The sequence below is a fragment of the Dermacentor albipictus genome, unplaced genomic scaffold (assembly GCF_038994185.2).
Source record: "Dermacentor albipictus isolate Rhodes 1998 colony unplaced genomic scaffold, USDA_Dalb.pri_finalv2 scaffold_15, whole genome shotgun sequence".
NCBI lineage: Eukaryota > Metazoa > Arthropoda > Arachnida > Ixodida > Ixodidae > Dermacentor > Dermacentor albipictus.
This window is the reverse complement of record NW_027225569.1, coordinates 1,597,646-1,620,648: the sequence shown is the minus strand read 5'-3', so window position 1 is coordinate 1,620,648 and position 23,003 is coordinate 1,597,646. Positions and strand designations below refer to the sequence as shown.

The following is a 23,003-nucleotide window of genomic DNA, read 5'->3' as shown; positions in this document are numbered from 1 at the left end:
TCCAAATAATTCAAACCCAATGATATGTGAAATAAAAAATATAATGGATCAATCAAAAGAAATCAATATTACATTAACGTACGTAAAAGGCCACAGCGGGATATTAGGGAACACATTAGCAGACGAACTAGCAAAAGAAGCCACAAAAGAAGGAAAGGAAACATTTATACCAATTACAAAAGCATTTATATCTAAGCACCTGCAAGCAAACCTATACACAGAATGGAATAAAATATGGAACAAGGAAGGAAAAAATAGTTATACATACAAATGGATAAAGAATGTCACCCACATCCCTAAGCACTTTCCTACCAATTTTTACACCTCTCAGGCACTGACCGGGCACGGGAGGTTTCCCTTTTACTTCTTAAGATTTAATATAACGACACATTCAAAATGTCAATGCGGGAAAACTATTGAAGATTTCGACCATTATCTTGAAGACTGCCAAATTGTAACCAAACAAAGAAACGAACTTACTAAAAAATTAGGAGATAAACTAGAGAATAGAAAGCCAGAAATCATAAAGACTAAAGAGACAATGGCAATTCTAGAGGAAATAGTAAAGGAGGTTAACGAGAACACTATACAATGCTAAAACAATACAAATCTGACAAAAATGATTAAAACAAAACAACATCTTCAAACATAAAAACACGGCTATGAGGAAGAAATAGTGCATAAAAGCCAGTATTGGTGAGGATCCCTCAACCACTATTTCTCATCAAGCCAAAACATCACAACAAAACCATGAAACAACAAACACACATACAATAACATAAGGGCTAGAACCACAACAGCAAAGAACGAATCCCCACCTCACAGAAGCAAGCAACAGAGGAAACAACTACGACAACAACATGGACCCGGCAAGACAAATGGGACCAAGAAGATTCGAAGCCTCAATGAAGAGCAAGACGCTCAAGAACATAAAGCCCTCAAGACGAAGGGAAGAAAAAAAAAAAAAAACTATTTACCCACCTTACTTGTTCAATAAACGCCCGCTGAGCTGAGCCCGTTCCCTCGGCGGTGGATGCTGATAGTAGCTTTCTCTCCCTCTCTAATCCACTCTTTCTCACCCACACCTTTACTATAAACTTACTTTACCTCCACCCATTCCCTACCCCTCTCCCCTTTCCTTCATACTCCCCCACTACCCCCTACCCCAACCCCAACCACCCTACATCTTCCAACCCACTCCTCCCATTTCCTATCTCTAACCTGCGATACTTTAGTGGTGCAGGTGGGGTACACTCAACCCCTCTCACACTCTGTCCCTATCTACTACTATCATCATCGCCGCCGAGGGGCTCGGGCCAGCCGTTTTCAAGGCAGCGGGTTTTTTCCGGATTTCACCCACCAAAAGAGTGAGTACATGCAAACCCTTTGACACTCCTCTTATCTAAACACTCCGAGAACCTGCAGACACCGAAAACCGCATCGAAATCGGCCAAGAAACAGCAAAAATCTGTGATTTCTTGTTGTAAACAAGGCCCCACGGCGGCCATTACGGCCGCGATCGCCGAATATCAACAAATAAGGAGCCTACAAACGGAATTCCGGTGTCTGGAGACTCCTTGAGTGAACGCGAGTGCGAATCAACAAGTTTCGTCGCAAGAGATTGCAGAAGTTTGAAGAAAAAAGCAGTTTTTCGACCCTAGGCGGGCATGGTCTCCCGCCAGAACATGGGCGCCGCCATTTTGGATTTCGGAACTTCCAAGTGAAAACCGACATAACTTCGCAAGTTTCGGGCCTAGAATCACGGTTCTGGTACCAAATGAATCAGAAAAATGTGTAGATAGTGATAGGAAAAAGCGCGAAGTCGCTACTTGAAGTGGAACGCCGAAAAAAAAAATACGCCATTTCTGTCAAGGTTGAAAACTTGCCCATGGTGGCCTGACAAGGTGACTATATTCCGCTAAATTTGGCTAAAGTGCGAACTTTTTTCCAAAAATTGGTGAAAAGACGTGTGGTGCCAAGGACAAGCTTCAAGTAAGCTAAAAGCACAAGGTTGCCAACACAAAAGCACTTCTAAGCCAAAAACGGCGGAACAACCAGAGAAAAGAAATGCAATCTCTCAAAAGTAAAAAGACAGTAGCACAGGCTACACGGGACGATTTCAAAGTGCGGCAAACCCAAAGAGCCCCTGAAGAAGGCGAGACGGTGTCACGAACAAGCACACCATCAACATCAGGAGGCAAAGGGAGACCACCAATGTCTGGTACCGAACCAAGACAGCGCAACCCTCAAGCAGCTCCCGACGAACAGAAGAAAGAGAAAACAAAGAAGAAACTGAAAGGAAAAGAAAGCAAGCAAGAACTCACGTCACAGACAAGAGAAAATGTGAAGACCAATGAGAAGGACCAAATCCTCAGTGACGAAGTCCCATGGTACGACTTTGAAGACAAGGAAGGAAGACACCGAAAGTCACCTGAAGACAACTTCACAAGAGGAAACGAAACAGATGTTAAAGATTCCTGGGACGAAGACGACCACGAAGAGGAAAATGACGACCCCAAAGAAACCGAGCAGATCAAGGAACAAAGCCAGATCCCAAAATTGGATGACGTGCAAATACAACCACCGCACGAAACAAAGAAAGGGGAGAGACACTTGGTCCTATCCAAGCTGGGAAAAGCAGATAGGGCCATCATGAAAGCCCTCATCAAAATTTCCACAATTAGCGGTGGAAATGAAGAAGTGTTGAAACAAATCGACTCAATCCTATCCGAGCATTCGAAGATCAAGAACATCATAATCGAACAGGGGCAAGAAATCTCATACCAAGAAGGAAGAATAAAGGAACTAGAGAAAAGAGTGGAAGTAGAAAAGAAAACCGAGAACCACGAACCAGCCCAGGAAGACATAGAAAAAGAGACAACAGCCAAACCCTCCTACGCACTAGTTGTCACCTCAGACAACATGAAGAAAAAGGAGGTCGAAACACTGATCAAAAAGAACATTGACCCACTTCAGTTGGGCATACGAGACGCAACCATGAGAACAGGTAGGGAGGGAGTCGTTCTCACGACAACCTCCAAAGAAGCGTCCGCTAAACTACAAGAGCATATCCAAAGGAAAGCCGAAATGAGGAACCTCCACATCAGAACACCCAAAGAAATCAGATACCACATCAAGGCAATTGGCATCGATGAAGATATGGAAACTAACGGACTGGAAGAGAAGATAATCGAACAAAACCACCTTCAATGCAACCCTGAGGACATACTTGTGAAAAAAAGATGGAAAGGCCGGCAAGGAGATACAATTGTGCTAGGCTTAAACAGGAGGGGATTCACTGCAGTCAAGGGCAAGAACTTCCTTAATGTCGCATGGAGCAGATGCCCCATCTTCGACCACGTCTACATGCCGAGATGCACAAGGTGCGCAAAGCACGGACACAGTTCCGCTGATTGTCAAGCAGCAAGACACTGCGTGAACTGTGGACAAGAGGGTCACCATCAGAGCGAATGCGAGAATGATCCCTATTGCAGAGTATGTGAACTGGAAGGAACAGAAGAGGAAAGGGATCACTCTATGATGTCGTGGGAATGCCCGGTTTACCGGGATAAACTCGAAGTTGAGAAGCAAAGACTTCTAGCCCGCTTGAACTAAGCAGAACAACACCACTTACAACATTATAACAATGGCTAACGTTACTGAAATGCAAATAATCCAGGTTAATCTAGCAAGAGCTTATAAAGCGAACCAGTCGCTAAACAATTTTCAGCAAGAAGAACAAATAGACATATCAATCGTCCAGGAGCCATACGCTCTAAATAACAAGGTAATAGGATTTCCAATAAAAAACAAAATAGTCGCATTCGAGAAAGAACCTAAAACGGCAATAATTATACATAAAGAGGACATAAGTATATTCCCCATAGTAATAGAACAGAAAATAATAGCAGCAAAAGTTGCGAAAGGAACCAGAGAACTGCTCATTATTAACTGTTACTGTCCCCCCCATGAAAATGTAGGTCAAGCATTATCGAAGATAGAGAAGGTAATAAATACTATTACCTTTACAGAAATTCTAATTACAGGAGACTTCAATGCAAAAAACAAAATGTGGGGCAGCCAAACTAACGACGAAAAAGGGGAAGGAATTTTAGAGTTCATAATAAAACACAACTTAGTAATTCTCAATGAAAAAGACTCACCACCTACATTTAGAACAGAAAGAGCGAAAGGCTGGATTGATCTTAGTATAACGAACGATAATCTATATACAAACATAGCACAATGGGAAGTTCTAAAAAACCATAATAATAGCGATCATCGGTATATTAAAATAGTAATAAAAAATGTAGAACCGTTGGAAAGTTACGGTATAACATTAAAAGGTCAAACAAAAGTAATCGAACATTTGCAGAAGGATCAATGGTTTACGGAAATACAAAACCAGATTAATAATGCTAATGATATTGAAAATGTCGTAACCACCCTTTACGAAAAAATTGAAGAACTGGAAAGCAGGTACAGAAAGAAAAAACAACCACCAAAACAAAAAACGAACCCGTGGTGGACAAACGAGTTAGAAATAGAAAGGAAGAGAGTTAGAGCATACAGAAGGAGATATCAAAGATCCAAAGGTGATATAAGGCAACAATTTAAAAAAGAATATTATAAAGAACACGACATTTATAACAATATGTTAGAAGAAGCTAAGAACAATAGCTGGAAAATATTATGTACCAAAACAACTAAAAACCCATTCAATTTACCATACAAAATAGCAAGAAATCAAATAAAAACTAGTGTTGTATTTAGAAGCATCAAGAAAGAGAACGGAGAATTTACAATGTCAATAAAAGAAACAGTAGAGCACCTACTAGATAGTTTATACCCTAACCGGGTAGGAGATGTCATAGAAGACAGTGTTCAAGAGGGAGAATTAAACGAATTCCGAGAGGAAATTGGAGAAAACATACTCGAAAAAACAACTAACGAAGATGCTACCATACTCAACAACGACCTCCCTTTTACAGAAGCAGACATTACTAATATTGTAAAAAATCTTAGGAAAGATGTAACACCAGGCCCTGACAATTTGAAAACCACATTTATTCAAGCAATATACGACAAACATAAACATTTTTTCCTAAATCTATTCAACGCATGCCTAAGAGCAGGCCACTTTCCCGAACGGTGGAAACAATCAAAAGTTATTCTCATACCGAAAACAAAATCTGACGGTAAAACAGAAGAAAACAAGTACCGTCCGATGGCTATTAATTCAATCCTAGGGAAAATTCTAGAAAAACTATTAAAGGACAGGCTCTATCACTTTTTATATAAAAATCAACACTTTCAGAAAAACCAGTTTGGATTTACACATAATACCTCAACAACCAGGGCTTTACAGGAAATAACTAAAAGAATACAACAGGCTAAAATAGACAAAATCAACTGTCTAATAATTTCATTAGATATCAAGAACGCCTTCAACTCAATAAAACCATCTATAGTGGTTAAAAAACTAAAGGAATATAAATGTCATGACAACCTTATCAAATTAGCCGACAACATGCTAAAGAAAAGGCAAATAATATATGAAAGAGATAATATCAAAATATGCAAAACACTAATGATTGGATCACCGCAAGGCTCACCTTTAGGTCCACTTTATTGGAACATAACAATATCAGATTTACTCCAGAAAAAATTCCCTAGTGATACCCACATACAAGCTTTCGCGGACGACGTGGTCATAGTTATAAAATTCAAGTCAAGGAAGGATGCAGAGGAAAAAGCCGACAAAACTATAGCAACTATTGATGAATGGTCGAAAGAAAAAGGAATTATATTTAACAACGACAAATCTAACTATATGATAGTAGGAAAACAATACACAAGTCATCAGCCACAAATTAGGATAGGTACGGAAAAAATAAAATCGGTGCAGGAGATGAAAATATTAGGAGTCATTATCGACAATAAATTAACGTTCTTACCACACTTACAGTACTTAAAAGACAAAGTGGCAGATGTAACTTACAAATTAAGCAGGACTATAAAAGATGACAAGAGCACTAGCAGGAATACACTACAGTTAATTTATAAAAGAGGAATAGAGAGAATGATAACGTACGCTTCACCTGTTTGGTACACACGTAAAGTTATTATAATGAAAAAATTGAGAGCAATTCAAAGACTACCATTAATAATGATATCAAAATCGTTCAAAACAACATCAAACCTGTCACTTAATATACTGTCAAGAATCCCACCTGTGCATTTAACCCTAGAAAAAGAAAACGAACAATACAAAATACTCAACGAAGGTAAAAACTTCATTTGGAACGATAAGGTATATAACGAAACCCAAATAATGCGGAAATATGACCACTGGCATAACCACCCGTCTAAGAAAATTAGTATACCTTTTGTACAAACTGAAAAACAGGTAGACTACAGAATATATACAGACGGATCTAAGAAAGAAAAGGAAACCGGTGCAGCCTTTATAGTACTAGATAAAGAAAATAAAATACAAAATCAAAGAAAATACAAACTACCAGGATACAGTTCCAACTACGACGCAGAAGTAATAGCCATTTTGAAAGCAATCCAATACATCAGCTCATCACAAAAACAGTATAGGTACCAACTATTCACAGACAGCTTATCAGCACTTCACGCTTTAAAAAATCCAAATAATTCAAACCCAATGATATGTGAAATAAAAAATATAATAGATCAATCAAAAGAAATCAATATCACATTAACGTACGTAAAAGGCCACAGCGGTATATTAGGGAACACATTAGCAGATGAACTAGCAAAAGAAGCCACAAAAGAAGGAAAGGAAACATTCATACCAATTACAAAAGCATTTATATCTAAGCACCTGCAAGCAAACCTATACATAGAATGGAATAAAATATGGAACAAGGAAGGAAAAAATAGTTACACATACAAATGGATAAAGAATGTCACCCACATCCCTAAGCACTTTCCTACCAATTTTTACACCTCTCAGGCACTGACTGGGCACGGGAGGTTTCCCTTTTACTTCTTAAGATTTAATATAACGACACATTCAAAATGTCAATGCGGCAAAACTATTGAAGATTTCGACCATTATCTTGAAGACTGCCAAACTGTAACCAAACAAAGAAACGAACTTACTAAAATATTAGGAGATAAACTACAGAATAGAAAGCCAGAAATCATAAAGACTAAAGAAACAATGGCAATTCTAGAGGAAATAGTAAAAGAGGTTAACGAGAACACTATACAATGCTAAAACAATACAAATCTGACAAAATGATTAAAACAAAACAACATCTTCAAACATAAAAACACGGCTATGAGGAAGAAATAGTGCATAAAAGCCAGTATTGGTGAGGATCCCTCAACCACTATTTCTCATCAAGCCAATAACATCACAACAAAACCATGAAACAACAAACACACATACAATAACATAAGGCTAGAACCATTAAAGCAAAGAACGAATCCCCACCTCATAGAAGCAAGCAACAGAGGAAACAACTACGACAAGCAACATGGACCCGACAAGACATATGGGACCAAGAAGAATCGAAGCCTCAACGAAGAGCAAGACGCTCAAGAACATAATACCCCTCAAGACGAAGGGGAAAAAAAAAGACCTATTTAACCACTTTACTTGTTCAATAAACGCCCGCTGAGCTGAGCCCGTTCCCTCGGCGGTGGATGCTGATAGTAGCTTTCTCTCCCTCTCTAATTCACTCTTTCTCACCCACACCTTTACTATAAACTTACTTTACCTCCACCCATTCCCTACCCCTCTCCCCTTTCCTTCATACTCCCCACTACCCCCTACCCTAACCCCAACCACCCTACATCTTCCAACCCACTCCTCGCATTTCCTATCTCTAACCTGCGATACTTTAGTGGTGCAGGTGGGGTACACTCAACCCCTCTCACACTCTGTCCCTATCTACTATCATCATCGTCGGCTCCACCACCTACGGCCACTCGTTCGACTGGGAGCGGGTTTTTTCATCTTTTGACAAGGAAAATGAGTGAGTACAAGGCTCAAATTTCGTACTCCTCCTTTATAAGTATCCCAGGCACCTTCGGACGCAAAAATCCCCGCGTAAAACGGTCGAGAAGTCGAGATATTCGCGTTTTTTGACGCACTTTTGGCTCCGTCGGCGGCCATCTTTGTCTCCACCACCACCCGAAAGGAAAACAACCCAATCAAGACTTCTCGCCGCTTAAACTTGGAACGAAAGACCTCCCGAGGTGCCGGAAGATACAAGGAACCTTCGTTCAGCAAAGAGAATGTGCCGAAGTGTGAAAATCGCATGAAAAAAGCATTGTTTATGTCGGGTCTCCCGCGTACATGGGCGCCGCCATCTTGAAAGGGGCAGCACAGCTACTCGGAGCTTCTCGCCAACGTGAAAAGACAACTGAGGCGGCTAAAACTGTTGGGGAGTGTGCAGAGCGACCCTAGCAGTGTTTGTGTTCAACCGCAGTGTTTGACAAGCTTCGCGAAGCTTTATTTTGAAGAAGAAAAGTCGCCGTACCTGTGCTGTCACCCATGGGGGCCGCCATGTTGTGTGGGTACATCCAGTGATACAAATGGATGTAACTTCGCCAATTTTGCACGTAGAACAATAATTTTGGTGTCTCTGAACTCGTAAAAATGTGGGCATAGTGGCAGAAAAAACCGCAAAATTCTCGGAGCAGTGCAACCTTACCAAAAAGTAAATGACCCCTCACACCAAGGTTGAAAACTTCCGCCACATGGTTGCCATCTTACTTCGGTAAAAATCTGCTAAAATTGGCGGAATTGGTTCTTTTCGCTGCAATTGCTGCTACTGCTTTTCGGTGGTCAGTAGAAACCTCAGCCGCCATACTGAGACACTTTTCCCACCGAATTTCGCCCACTGAGCACAACTCAGCTGATTTTGCCCGCAAAAGCCGCAGAGGGACCAGACTGACAGACCGTTAGTCAGAAACGGAGCAGAACGACAGGATGAGTCAAACGCAACCTCAAGACTCCCACAAGAAGAAGAACCCCAAAAAGAAAGCACATCAAGAATCAACGGAGAAAACAAAGCCCAAAGAAGTGACAACAACAAATGTCAACCAAGATCGACCATCTACGAAGAGCACTCAGGAGTCTGAGATACCATTCTGGGACCCTACAGTGGATGAATGGGAACGACACAGTACCCACAAAGACCTAGGGGAAGAGTCTGAGAAGACCGACAAAGAAGACGAGGAACGGAAAGAAGGAAAAAAGAACATCGGAGACAATGCTTCAGACAGAGAAGACTTCCCCCCAATCCGCGAAAAGGGACCAGCAGTGGTACGAATGGCGAAATGCGACAAGGCAATGATGAAAGCCCTAATGAAAATCTCTGCCGCAGCAGGAGGAGACGATGAGATAATGAATCAACTTGATGTCATCATGTCTGAGTATACCAAACTCAAAGCGATCACCCTGGAGCTCAGCCACGAAAACAAGTACCAGGAAGGACGACTAAAGGAAATGGAAGAGAAAACAAAGATTGCTAAAACTTTCGCAGAGGTCACCAGAATCAATGCCGACGACACCCTCCCACAACCTCCAGTGGAGGACAGGAAGCAGACTTCGGCACTGATTATCACCTCCGAATCTCTTCCAACAAGAAAGATTGAGTCTGTCCTGAAAAGGAAAATTGACCCATCCAAGCTGGGACTGACAGATGCGTCAATGAGGCCAGGCAGAGACGGAGTGGTGGTCACAACGACCTCAAAAGGAGCACTGGAGAAGTTGAAAGAGGCCATCCAAGGTGATAGAGAGACACAAAATCTTCAGTTCAGGAACCCAAAACCGAGAAGGATTGAAATGAAGGTGGTTGGCATCGATCCAGACACGGACATCGAGGCCCTTACCAACCGGATCGTCTCCCAGAACCACCTAGGATGCAGTGAAGAAGACATTGAACTACGCAGGCATTGGGACGGCAAAAATGGAATCACAGCAATTATTGCCCTAAACAGGAAGGCAATCTCGGCACTTGGTACCAGGAAGTCACTGAATCTCAACTGGAATAGATGTCCTCTGTACGACAACATCTTCATTCCAAGATGCACCAAGTGTTCATCATATGGCCACTTGAAGAACGAATGCCGAGAATCGTCAAGATGCTTCAACTGCGGAGGAGAAGACCACCAAGGCAACGACTGTGAAGAGGCATCGAGTTGCCCAGCATGCATGGAAGACGGATCTCCACCAGAAGATGCCAAACATTCGATGATGTCGTGGAGGTGTCCAGTCTACCTTGCGACCCTTGAGGCAGAAAAGACGAGACTAATAACGCTCATTGACTAGTGAAACCTTCCGTAGTAATCATGGCGTCACCTACAACACCTAACTCTACATTTCTTACAACACATGCACAAATACAGATTAGTAAGGAGTACAAGAACTCCTTTCACATAATTCAAGTTAACTTAGGTAGAGCATATAAAGCAATCCAGTCACTACGCAACTATTATGATGAAGAGGAACATGATATCTCTATAATTCAGGAACCTTACGTTTTAGATAACAAGATAATTGGCTTTCCCATCAAACATAGAATTATTTTGCACCCTGACAAACCTAAAGTAGCCATTATAATCCATAATCCAGAAATAGCAATTTTCCCCATAATAATTGAAGATAAAGTTATTGCAGCGAGAGTTGGCAGTCTTGAAAAAGAAATTCTGATCATTAATTGCTATTGTCCACCTAAAGAAGACATTAAACCATTGTTACTGAAATTGGACAGCCTAATACAAAAACTTTCTTACCAAAACATAATGATTATGGGGGATTTTAATGCCAAAAACAACATATGGGGAAGCAGAAATAACGACCAAAAAGGAGAAGACCTCCTAGAAATGGTAATTCGACAAAATCTCCACATAGTAAATGACCCTAACTCACCACCAACTTTCAAAACTACACGTGCTAAAGGTTGGATAGATCTTACTATAGTAAATAATGAACTGGCTCAAAATATTTCCGAATGGGAAGTTCTTAAAACTTTCAATAATAGTGATCACAGATTTATCAAAATTGGCATATCAAACATAAAATCACAGCAAAAGATGGGGCTAACACTTAAAGGAGAACAAAAACTGATGGAAGAGATGATTAAAGATACTTGGTTCGAAGAAGTGCAGGAAGCAATGGCTACTGAGGAAGATGTTAAAAATATCCTTAACACATTCTATCAAAAACTCACATCTTTAGAGAAGAAATATACAAAGAAGAAAAACCCATCGAAACATCCAACTAATGCTTGGTGGACAACAGATCTTGAGATAGAAAGAAAGAAAGTACGGGCTATGCGTAGGAGATATCAAAGAGCGAAAGGGGAATTAAGAATAAAATTCAAGAAAGAATATTACCAAGAACATGATGTTTATAACAACATGCTTGAAAACGCGAAGAACAAAAGCTGGGATGGATTATGTACAAAAATAACTAAAAATCCTTTTTCTCTGCCGTATAAGATAGCGCGACAACAGCTCAAAAACAAAATACTCCTTACCAGTGTTACCAAAGAGAATGGCGAAAATACTACAACACTTGAAGAAACCGTACAATATATACTAGAACAATTATTTCCCACAATTTCATGTGACAGAGGAAATTTGCACTGTGATAACGGAAATGCACACTCAACCGGAGATGTGAGAGAAACCAGTACTCACGAAGAAAATGATACATACAACAGTAACGTATACGATCAATATATTGGAGAGGATGCTGTGAGCAATGACAAACCATTTACACAAACTGAAGTGGACTGTATTGTTAAAAATCTAAGGACCAATGTTGCCCCTGGACCCGATAATCTTAGAACTGTTTTTGTACAAAAACTATACAATAAGCATAAGAATTTCTTTCTCAATCTATTTAATGCATGTTTAAGAACAGGTTACTTTCCACAGGAATGGAAACGGTCTAGAATAATCTTAATACCCAAAGGGAAAACTACCAAGGCGGTTGGAGAAAACAATTTTCGTCCTATAGCAATCAACTCTACTTTAGGTAAAATTTTAGAGAAATTAATAAAAGATAGAATTTATCACTTCTTGTATGTTAAGAACCTTTTCCATAGACACCAATATGGTTTTACACATAGGACATCGACCACACTTGCCTTAGAAGAAATTAAGAAGAAGATACAACAAGCGAAACTAGACGGTCTGAATGCATTAATTATTTCGCTAGATAATAAAAACGCCTTTAACTCTATACAGTCATCTTTTGTTACCCAGAAATTAAAAGAATACAACTGTCATAAAAATTTAAGTGTAATAACAGAAGCCATCCTAACAAACAGAGAAATAACATATACAGATGACAATTTATGTATTACTAAAACATTGAGAACAGGCTCACCACAAGGCTCCCCATTAAGTCCACTATATTGGAATATAATAATATCAGAGGTTTTAGAAATAAAAACATCTCCAGACGTTCATATTCAGGCATTTGCTGATGATGTTATTATAATAGTAAAATTCAAATCCAGAAACGATGCGGAAAGTAAAGCAAACAAAACCCTTGCAAAAATACACGAATGGTCACAAACAAAAGGAATAACATTTAACCCAAATAAATCATCATTCATGTTAATTGGTAGAAAATATCGAAGTCATCCCCCACAACTACTCTTGGGAAATGATAAAATTAAAGAAGCTAAAGAGATAAAAATACTAGGAGTCATTTTTGATTCTCACTTCACTTTTCTTCCTCACCTAGAATATACCAAGCAAAAAGTGTATGATGTTACATACAAAGTGGGAAGAATAATGGGTTTAACAAAATATAATAATCAACAGAGGTTGAGGAAAATATATAAACAAGGAATAGAAAGGATGATTGTTTACGGATCACCCGTTTGGTACAGTCATAAATCAATCATTATTAAGAAACTGAAATCAATTCAAAGAATCCCCTTACTAATGATCTCAAAAACATTTAGGACAACGTCTAATCTAGCTTTAAATATACTCTGTGATATCCCTCCAATTTACCTCACAATAGAAAAAGAAAAGGAAGTTCACGATATTCTATTCCATGGGAAAAACTTTATGTGGAACAATGTTCCTTTTAGTTCAAACCAAATAACAAATAAAGTCGATAACTGGCAAACACACCCAGCTGAAAAGATATTTTTTCCATATCAAACCGAAGCAAAAGAATCATCAGATTACAAGGTGTATACAGACGGGTCCAAAATAGAAGAAAAAGTTGGGGCAGCTTTTCTCATTATGAATACAATGGGGAAGTTACTACACGTTGAACAATATAAGTTACCAGAATACAGTAACAATTTTGAGGCAGAAGCTATTGCAGTACTCAAGGCTTTAGAATACTTACAAAACACAAACATTAAAGGAACAATACAACTTTATACAGACAGTCTTTCCACACTACAAGGGCTAAGAAACCCGCTAAATAGCAACCCAATAATCCAAGATATCAAACACAAACTCTCAAATATGAAAGAAACGGAGTTAAAATTATATTACATAAAAGGTCATAGTGGAGATCAGGGAAATACCTTGGCAGACGACTTCGCCAAGGAGGCAACAAAGATAGGGGAGGAAGTTAACATGCCAATTACCAAAAGACTCATCAAAAAGAATGTTACCTTAACACTTAAAGAAAAATGGAATAGACTGTGGCATGAAGATGGTAAACTGAGTTATGCATACCAATGGATCAAAAATGTAAACAACATCCCGCGACATTTCCCCACAAACTTTTACCTATCGCAAGCAATCACTGGTCATGGGAGGTTTCCATTTTACTTCGAAAGATTTACACTGAAATCAAACTGCAATTGTGAATGCGGAAGGGAAAGCCAAAGCTTTGACCACTATTTAAAAGACTGTCAACTAGTAACCACAGAACGGGAAAAGTTAGAGAAGTTATTAGGGAAAGAATTATATAAACGCAAACCAGAAATAATAAAAGAAAAGAATACGATAGAAATCTTGGAAGAAATGGTAGCCAAGATAAATGAGAAAATCTCCCAAGTGTAAATACCTTATTTTAAACTCAATGACAATAATAATAACAGATGACTAACACCTACATTAAGTGTAGGTATAAATAAGAACAACAAAAGACATAACTCTCCAACCATCTGATGTAGTACGAGAGGCAAAATGACCATTGTGGAGGGGTTCTGTCCCCAGCCTACTCGTCTTCACCAAATGGATACTAACCTTACATTGTAAACAATTTTTCAAAACTTTACTAACGCAAAAGATCAACTTGACCATAGAAGAAGCAAGATCTTCGACAACCATCTCAAGTCAAGATGGAACTTCCTACAAGTAATAACACCTTGGAAGAAGCAACTTCAAGTACCTTTGTAAGTCAAGACGAAGAAATCCTATGTAAACCCTTTTTGATTTATTTTTGTTTTTGGTTATTTCAATAAATGCCCGCTCCCTGGTCCGTTCCCTTGGCCGTGTTAGCTGATGATGATGATGTAGATTTCCCCTTTTCCCCCTCCTTCAACTTTCCCACTCTCCTTCTCTATTCTACCTTTCATTCTTTTCCCTCTTTCCTAAATACTTTAAATATACAATCTCTTTCTTCCCCCTTTCCCCCTTTCCCATTTCATTTTCCACCTCCTGCGATACTTTAGTGGTGCAGGGAGGCACTCTTAGCCTCATCCACATTCTGTCCCTATCTGCTGTCGTATTCTTTTCCTTTATTATTTCTGGTTTGCGTTTATATATCTGCTACAATATATACTAGAACAATTATTTCCCACATTTTCATGTGACAGAGGAGATTTGCACTGTGATAACGGAAATGCACATTCAACCGGAGATGTGCGAGAAACCAGTACTCACGAAGAAAATGACACACACAACAGTAACGTATACGATCAATATATTGGAGAGGATGCTATGAGCAACGACAAACCATTTACACAAACTGAAGTGGACTGTATTGTTAAAAATCTAAGAACCAATGTTGCCCCTGGATCCGATAATCTTAGAACTGTTTTTGTACAAAAACTATACAATAATCATAAGAATTTCTTTCTCAATCTATTTAATGCATGTTTAAGAACAGGTTACTTTCCACAGGAATGGAAACGGTCTAGAATAATCTTAATACCCAAAGGGAAAACTACCAAGGCGGTTGGAGAAAACAATTTTCGTCCTATAGCAATCAACTCTACTTTAGGTAAAATTTTAGAGAAATTATTAAAAGATAGAATTTATCATTTCTTGTATGTTAAGAACCTTTTCCATAGACACCAATATGGTTTTACGCATAGGACATCGACCACACTTGCTTTAGAAGAAATTAAGAAGAAGATACAACAAGCGAAACTAGACGGTCTGAATGCATTAATTATTTCGCTAGATATTAAAAACGCCTTTAACTCTATACAGTCATCTTTTGTTACGCAGAAATTAAATTTTTATGACAGTTGTATTCTTTTAATTGTAATAACAGAAGCCATCCTAACAAACAGAGAAATAACATATACAGATGACAATTTATGTATTACTAAAACATTGAGAACAGGCTCACCAAAAGGCTCCCCATTAAGTCCACTATATTGGAATATAATAATATCAGAGGTTTTAGAAATAAAAACATCTCCAGACGTTCATATTCAGGCATTTGCTGATGATGTTATTATAATAGTAAAATTCAAATCCAGAAACGATGCGGAAAGTAAAGCAAACAAAACCCTTGCAAAAATACACGAATGGTCACAAACAAAAGGAATAACATTTAACCCAAATAAATCATCCTTCATGTTAATTGGTAGAAAATATAGAAGTCATCCCCCACAACTACTCTTGGGAAATGATAAAATTAAAGAAGCTAAAGAAATAAAAATACTAGGAGTCATTTTTGATTCTCACTTCACTTTTCTTCCTCACCTAGAATATACCAAGCAAAAAGTGTATGATGTTACATACAAAGTGGGAAGAATCATGTGTTTAACAAAATATAATAATCAACAGAGGTTGAGGAAAATATATAAACAAGGAATAGAAAGGATGATTGTTTACGGATCACCCGTTTGGTACAGTCATAAATCAATCATTATTAAGAAACTGAAATCAATTCAAAGAATCCCCTTACTAATGATCTGAAAAACATTTAGGACAACGTCTAATCTAGCTTTAAATATACTCTGTGATATCCCTCCAATTTACCTCACAATAGAAAAAGAAAAGGAAGTTCACGATATTCTATTCCATGGGAAAAACTTTATGTGGAAAAATGTTCCTTTTTGTTCAAACCAAATAACACATAAAGTCGATAACTGGCAAACACACCCAGCTGAAAAGATATTTTTTCCATATCAAACCGAAGCAAAAGAATCATCAGATTACAAGGTCTATACAGACGGGTCCAAAATGGAAGAAAAAGTTGGGGCAGCTTTTCTTATTATGAATACAATGGGGAAATTACTACACGTTGAACAATATAAGTTACCAGAATACAGTAACAATTTTGAGGCAGAAGCCATTGCAGTACTCAAGGCTTTAGAATACTTACAAAACACAAACATTAAAGGAACAGTACAACTTCATACAGACAGTCTTTCCACACTACAAGGGCTAAGAAACCCGCTAAATAGCAACCCAATAATCCAGGATATCAAACACAAACTCTCAAATATGAAAGAAACGGAGTTAAAATTGTATTACATAAAAGGTCATAGTGGAGATCAGGGAAACACCTTGGCAGACGACTTCGCCAAGGAGGCAACAAAGATAGGAGAGGAAGTTAACATGCCAATTACCAAAAGACTCATAAAAAAGAATGTTACCTTAACACTTAAAGAAAAATGGAATAGACTGTGGAATGAAGATGGTAAACTGAGTTATGCATACTAATGGATCAAAAATGTAAACAACATCCCGCGACATTTCCACACAAACTTTTACCTATCGCAAGCAATCACTGGTCATGGGAGGTTTCCATTTTACTTCCAAAGATTTACACTGAAATCAAATTGCAATTGTGAATGCGGAAGGGAAAGCCAAAGCTTTGATCACTATTTAAAAGACTGTCAACTAGTAACCACAGAACGGCAAAAGTTAGAGAAGCTATTAGGGAAAGAATTATATAAACGCAAACCAGAAATAATAAAAGAAAAGAATACAACAGAAATCTTGGAAGAAATGGTAGCCAAGATAAATGAGAAAATCTCCCAAGTGTAAATACCTTATTTTAAACTCAACGACAAAAATCTTGGAAGAAATGGTACCTAAGATAAATGAGAAAATCTCCCAAGTGTAAATACCTTATTTTAAACTCAACGACAATAATAATAACAGATGATTAACACCTACATTAAGTGTAGGTATAAATAAGAACAACAAAACACATAAATCTCTGCAACCATCTGATGTAGTACGAGAGGCAAAATGACCATTGTGGAGGGGTTCTGTCCCCAGCCTACTCGTCTTCACCAAATGGATACTAACCTTACATTGTAAACAATTTTCAAAACTTTACTAACACAAAAGATCAACTTGACCATAGAAGAAGCAAGATCTTCGACAACCATCTCAAGTCAAGATGGAACTACCTACAAGTAATAACACCTTGGAAGAAGCAACTTCAAGCAACTTTGTAAGTCAAGACGAAGAAATCCTATGTAAACCCCTTTTGATTTATTTTTGTTTTTGGTTATTTCAATAAATGCCCGCTCCCTGGTCCGTTCCCTTGGCCGTGGTCGCTGATGATGATGATGTAGATTTCCCCTCTTCCCCTCCCTCAACTTTCCCACTCTCCTTCTCTATTCTACCTTTCATTCTTCTTTTCCCTCTTTTCTAAATACTTTCAATATCCAATCTCTTTCTTCCCCCTTTCCCCTTGCCCATTTCATTTTCCACCTCCTGCGATACTTTAGTGGTGCAGGGAGGCACTCTTAGCCTCATCCACATTCTGTCCCTATCTGCTAGGGGGCCAGGCGAGCGGACGTGCGGTCACAAGGCTCCTGCTTTTGTCGAGCAAAAACGTGAGTAAATCCTGTTCCCACCACTTTAAAAGTATCGAGAAAGCTTCGCTAACATCTCAGGAGCATAGACATAGCAAAATTATGAAGACAGGATCCATATTTTTGAATAACGAGAAGTTTTGAAATCCCACATGCAGGAGCCCATACAGGCAATTGCCGGTTGCGGAAAACAACCGAGATAAATGCAATGACATCTTATTAAATACCTAACACCCAAACTTATAATCATACCTATACCCTCTTTGTATGGTAGGCCATGCAATTACAACAATAGTTTAAGTAAATAATCGATGGCTTTGCATATTTTTGCATGTAAAGTTGTGTAGACAAACCAAGCCCGTCTCAAACAAAGGACGATATAGCAGTTCAATCCTTATTCATCAGTCCTTAATAAACGCAGTAGACAGAAAATATTCATTGGAACAGATAGAGTAAACCCCCAGGAATAAGTCCCAAGCAATAGTTTCCCGAAATCAATAACCTAATTGACAGAATTTGCATGCAAAAAGTGAATTTTTTACTGTCTCTTCGTGGGGGCTGCCATGTTGGGAACCACAGTCTACTAAGAGCGTGGACAAAAAACCCGAACGTCAAGAGCTTCAGAGTGCGGACAACTTCGAGAACCATGTGGTGAGGTATCCATGGTTTGTAAAGGAGAACTAGAGTAGAGACAACTTGAATCAAAGAATACTGCTTATTTGAAGGACAACTTTGGGCATGCAGGAAAGCATCCCAATTTTGCAAAGGGGCAATTGCGAATATTTTGCGAGCTCATATACGCCAAGCACAAAGTAAATAATGTAACCATAAGCAAGAAGAAAACATGCAGTGAAGCATCCCCATTCTCGAAGGGGCAATTCGGCAAAAGAAAGCAAGTGGAGCGACAAAGAGCCCGATTAAATCGTAGAAAGAGACCTGAGTCCATCTCAGCCTGAGAAGACAGATAACAAACTCACAGCCAAAGCCAAAGAAATGGGGAAAAAGAAAAGTGATGAAAGAAATCAAATGAGAACACCCGGTCCAGGTGGACACGCCGAAAGCCGGGAGAGCAAAGAAAAGCAAGCCAGCTTTGGAATGAAAACACAGCCAGGAGTAGGAGGCGCAAAAATAAAAGAGAACGAAACCACTTCGAAGCAAACGACACTCCAGAACTTGAAGAAAGCTCCAGAAACCATGGAAGCACTAGGAGATAACTCCAATTTTGAGGAAGGCTGGACTTCCGAAGAGGACATCCCCGACTCATGGGAGGATACAGAATCCAAGCAAAGACCAATGAGAAAGGAAATAAGTAAATCATCAGGGAAAAAGCAGACAGTGGAAAAACAACTACAAGAAACAGGGGCAAGGGTCGTAAGTGACACACAACCATCACAACAGCGACCACAGAACCCGACAGAGTCCAGGCAAGAGGAAACGCAGGAGCAAGAGACAACCGAATCTACAAGTTTGAGCAACACGTTGAAAAAACTGTTCAAGATTGACAGGTCATTTATGAAAACTCTGCTGGTCCTGGCAACCGACGTAGAAGAAAAAGAAGCACTGCTGGACAAACTGCTGACAGACTTTGCAAAGCTAGAAAGCCTAACACTGGAAGCCACACATGAAGTGGCAAGACTTCAAGGAGTCATAGAAACTCAACAGAATCAGAAAACAGAAAGGCCAACCTACTCAACAGTGGTGACAGGCCAAAAGCAAGCAGAGGGACAGAGCGTAGAAATACCTGAATACTTTAACGAAGCCAGCAAAAACAATCAAGAAAACAAACCCAAGTTGGCAATGATCATAAAATCAGACATACTGAATAAGGATGAGATAGGCAAACTCATCAAAAAGAAGATCAACCCCCATGAGTTGGGAGTACAGGAACCTGAAATGAGACAGGGAAAAGAAGGAGTGGTGATCACATCCTCCTCAAAAACAGGTCTAGACAGACTGAAAGACTACATTGCCAACGATCCAGAGATGGGCACCAAACTTACCACCAAACAACCTAAACAAAAGAAATTAGAAATGAAGGTTGTTGGAATTGATGAGGAGCTGGAAAAAGGAGAAATAACAGAGAAAATTATCGAACAAAATGGCTCCAGTGTACCAAGGAAGAAATACAAGTGATTAATACTTGGAAAGGGAAACAGGGCAAGACAGCCATACTAGCAATGGAATTAAAGCCATGGGAGCAGTTGAAAGACAGAAGCCATATAAACATCATCATCATCATCATCAGCCTGGATACGCCCACTGCAGGGCAAAGGCCTCTCCCATATTTCTCCAACGACCCCGGTCATGTACTAATTGTGGCCACGCCGTCCCTGCAAACTTCTTAATCTCATCCGCCCACCTAACTTTCTGCCGCCCCCTGCTACGCTTCCCTTCCCTTGGAATCCAGTCCGTAACCCTTAATGACCATCGGTTATCTTCCCTCCTCATTACATGCCCTGCCCATGCCCATTTCTTTTTCTTGATTTCAACTAAGATGTCATTAACTCGCGTTTGTTCCCTTACCCAATCTGCTCTTTTCTTATCCCTTAACGTTACACCTATCATTCTTCTTTCCATAGCTCGTTGCGTCGTCCTCAATTTGAGTAGAACTCTTTTCGTAAGCCTCCAGGTTTCTGCCCCGTAGGTGAGTACTGGTAAGACACAGCTGTTATATACTTTTCTCTTGAGGGATAATGGCAACCTGCTGTTCATGATCTGAGAATGCCTGCCAAACGCACCCCAGCCCATTCTTATTCTCCTAATTATTTCCGTCTCATGATCCGGATCCGCCGTAACTACCTGCCCCAAGTAGGTGTATTCCCTTACGACTTCCAGCGCCTCGCTGCCTATTGTAAATTGCTGTTGTTTTCCGAGACTGTTAAACATTACTTTAGTTTTCTGCAGATTAATTTTTAGACCCACTCTTCTGCTTTGCCTTTCCAGGTCAGTGAGCATGCATTGCAATTGGTCCCCTGAGTTACTAAGCAAGGCAATATCATCAGCGAATCGCAAGTTACTAAGGTACTCTCCATTAATTTTTATCCCCAATTCTTCCCAATCCAGGTCTCTGAATACCTCCTGTAAACATGCTGTGAATAGCATTGGAGAGATCGTATCTCCCTGCCTGACGCCTTTCTTTATTGGGATTTTGTTGCTTGCTTTATGGAGGACTATGGTGGCTGTGGAGCCGCTATAGATATCTTTCAGTATTTTTACATACGGCTCGTTTACACCCTGATTCCGTAATGCCTCCATGACTGCTGAGGTTTCGACAGAATCAAACGCTTTCTCGTAATCAATGAAAGCTACATATAAGGGTTGGTTATATTCCGCACATTTCTCTATTACCTGATTGATAGTGTGAATATGATCTATTGTTGAGTAGCCTTTACGGAATCCTGCCTGGTCCTTTGCTTGACAGAAGTCTAAGGTGTTCCTGATTCTATTTGCGATTACCTTAGTAAATAATTTGTAGGCAACGGACAGTAAGCTGATCGGTCTATAATTTTTCAAGTCTTTGGCGTCTCCTTTCTTATGAATTAGGATTATGTTAGCGTTTTTCCAAGATTCCGGTACGCTCGAGGTCATGAGGCATTGCGTATACAGGGTGGCCAGTTTCTCTAGAAAAATCTGTCCACCGTCCTTCAACAAATCTGCTGTTACCTGATCCTCCCCAGCTGCCTTCCCCCTTTGCATATCTCCCAAGGCTTTCTTTACTTCTTCCGGCGTTACCTTTGGGACTTCGGATTCCTCTATACTATTTTCCCTTCCATTATCGTCGTGGTTTCCACTGGTACTGTATAAATCTCTATAGAACTCCTCAGCCACTTGAACTATCTCATCCATATTAGTAATGATATTGCCAGCTTTGTCTCTTAACGCATACATCTGATTCTTGCCGATTCCTAGTTTCTTCTTCACTGTTTTTAGGCTTCCTCCGTTCCTGAGAGCATGTTCAATTCTATCCATATTATACTTCCTTATGTCAGCTGTCTTACGCTTGTTGATTAACTTCGAAAGTTCTGCCAGTTCTATTCTAGCTGTAGTGTTAGAGGCTTTCATACATTGGCGTTTCTTGATCAGATCTTTCGTCTCCTGAGATAGTTTGCTCGTACCCTGTCTAATGGAGTTACCACCGACTTCCATTGCACACTCCTTAATGATGCCCACAAGATTGTCGTTCATTGTTTCAACACTAAGGTCCTCTTCCTGAGTTAAAGCTGAATACCTGTTCTGTAGCTTGATCTGGAATTCTTCTATTTTCCCTCTTACCGCCAACTCATTAATCGGCTTCTTGTGTACTAGTTTCTTCCGTTCCCTCCTCAGGTCTAGGCTAATTCGAGTTCTTACCATCCTGTGGTCACTGCAGCGCACTTTGCCGAGCACGTCCACATCTTGTATGATGCCAGGGTTAGCGCAGAGTATGAGGTCTATTTCATTTCTAGACTCGCCGTTCGGGCTCCTCCACGTCCACTTTCGGCTATCTCGCTTGCGGAACAAGGTATTCATTATCCTCATATTATTCTGTTCCGCAAACTCTACTAATAACTCTCCCCTGCTATTCCTAGTGCCTATGCCATATTCCCCCACTGCCTTGTCTCCAGCCTGCTTCTTGCCTACCTTGGCATTAAAGTCGCCCATCAGTATAGTGTATTTAGTTTTCACTCTGCCCATCGCCGATTCGACGTCTTCATAGAAGCTTTCGACTTCCTGGTCATCACGACTGGATGTAGGGGCGTAGACCTGTACAATCTTCATTTTGTACCTCTTATTAAGTTTCACAACAAGACTTGCTACCCTCTCGTTAATGCTATAGAATTCCTGTATGTTACCAGCTATATTCTTATTAATCAGGAATCCGACTCCTAGTTCTCTCTTCTCCGCTAAGCCCCTGTAGCACAGGACGTGCCCACTTTTTAGCACTGTATATGCTTCTTTTGGCCTCCTAACTTCACTGAGCCCTATTATATCCCATTTAGTGCCCTCTAATTCCTCCAATAGCACTGCTAGACT

The 23,003-nt window shown here is 39.7% G+C and overlaps 1 protein-coding gene across 1 annotated transcript; it reads left to right on the top strand.

Annotated features, from left to right (window-relative positions):
• The first annotated feature begins 8,961 nt into the window (after positions 1 to 8,961).
• Positions 8,962 to 18,130, top strand: LOC135919064 (uncharacterized). The gene has a single exon (XM_065452801.1). It carries the CDS (start codon positions 8,975 to 8,977, stop codon positions 10,316 to 10,318), a length of 1,344 nt encoding a protein of 447 aa, XP_065308873.1. The 5' UTR covers positions 8,962 to 8,974; the 3' UTR covers positions 10,319 to 18,130.
• The last annotated feature ends 4,873 nt before the right edge of the window (positions 18,131 to 23,003 follow it).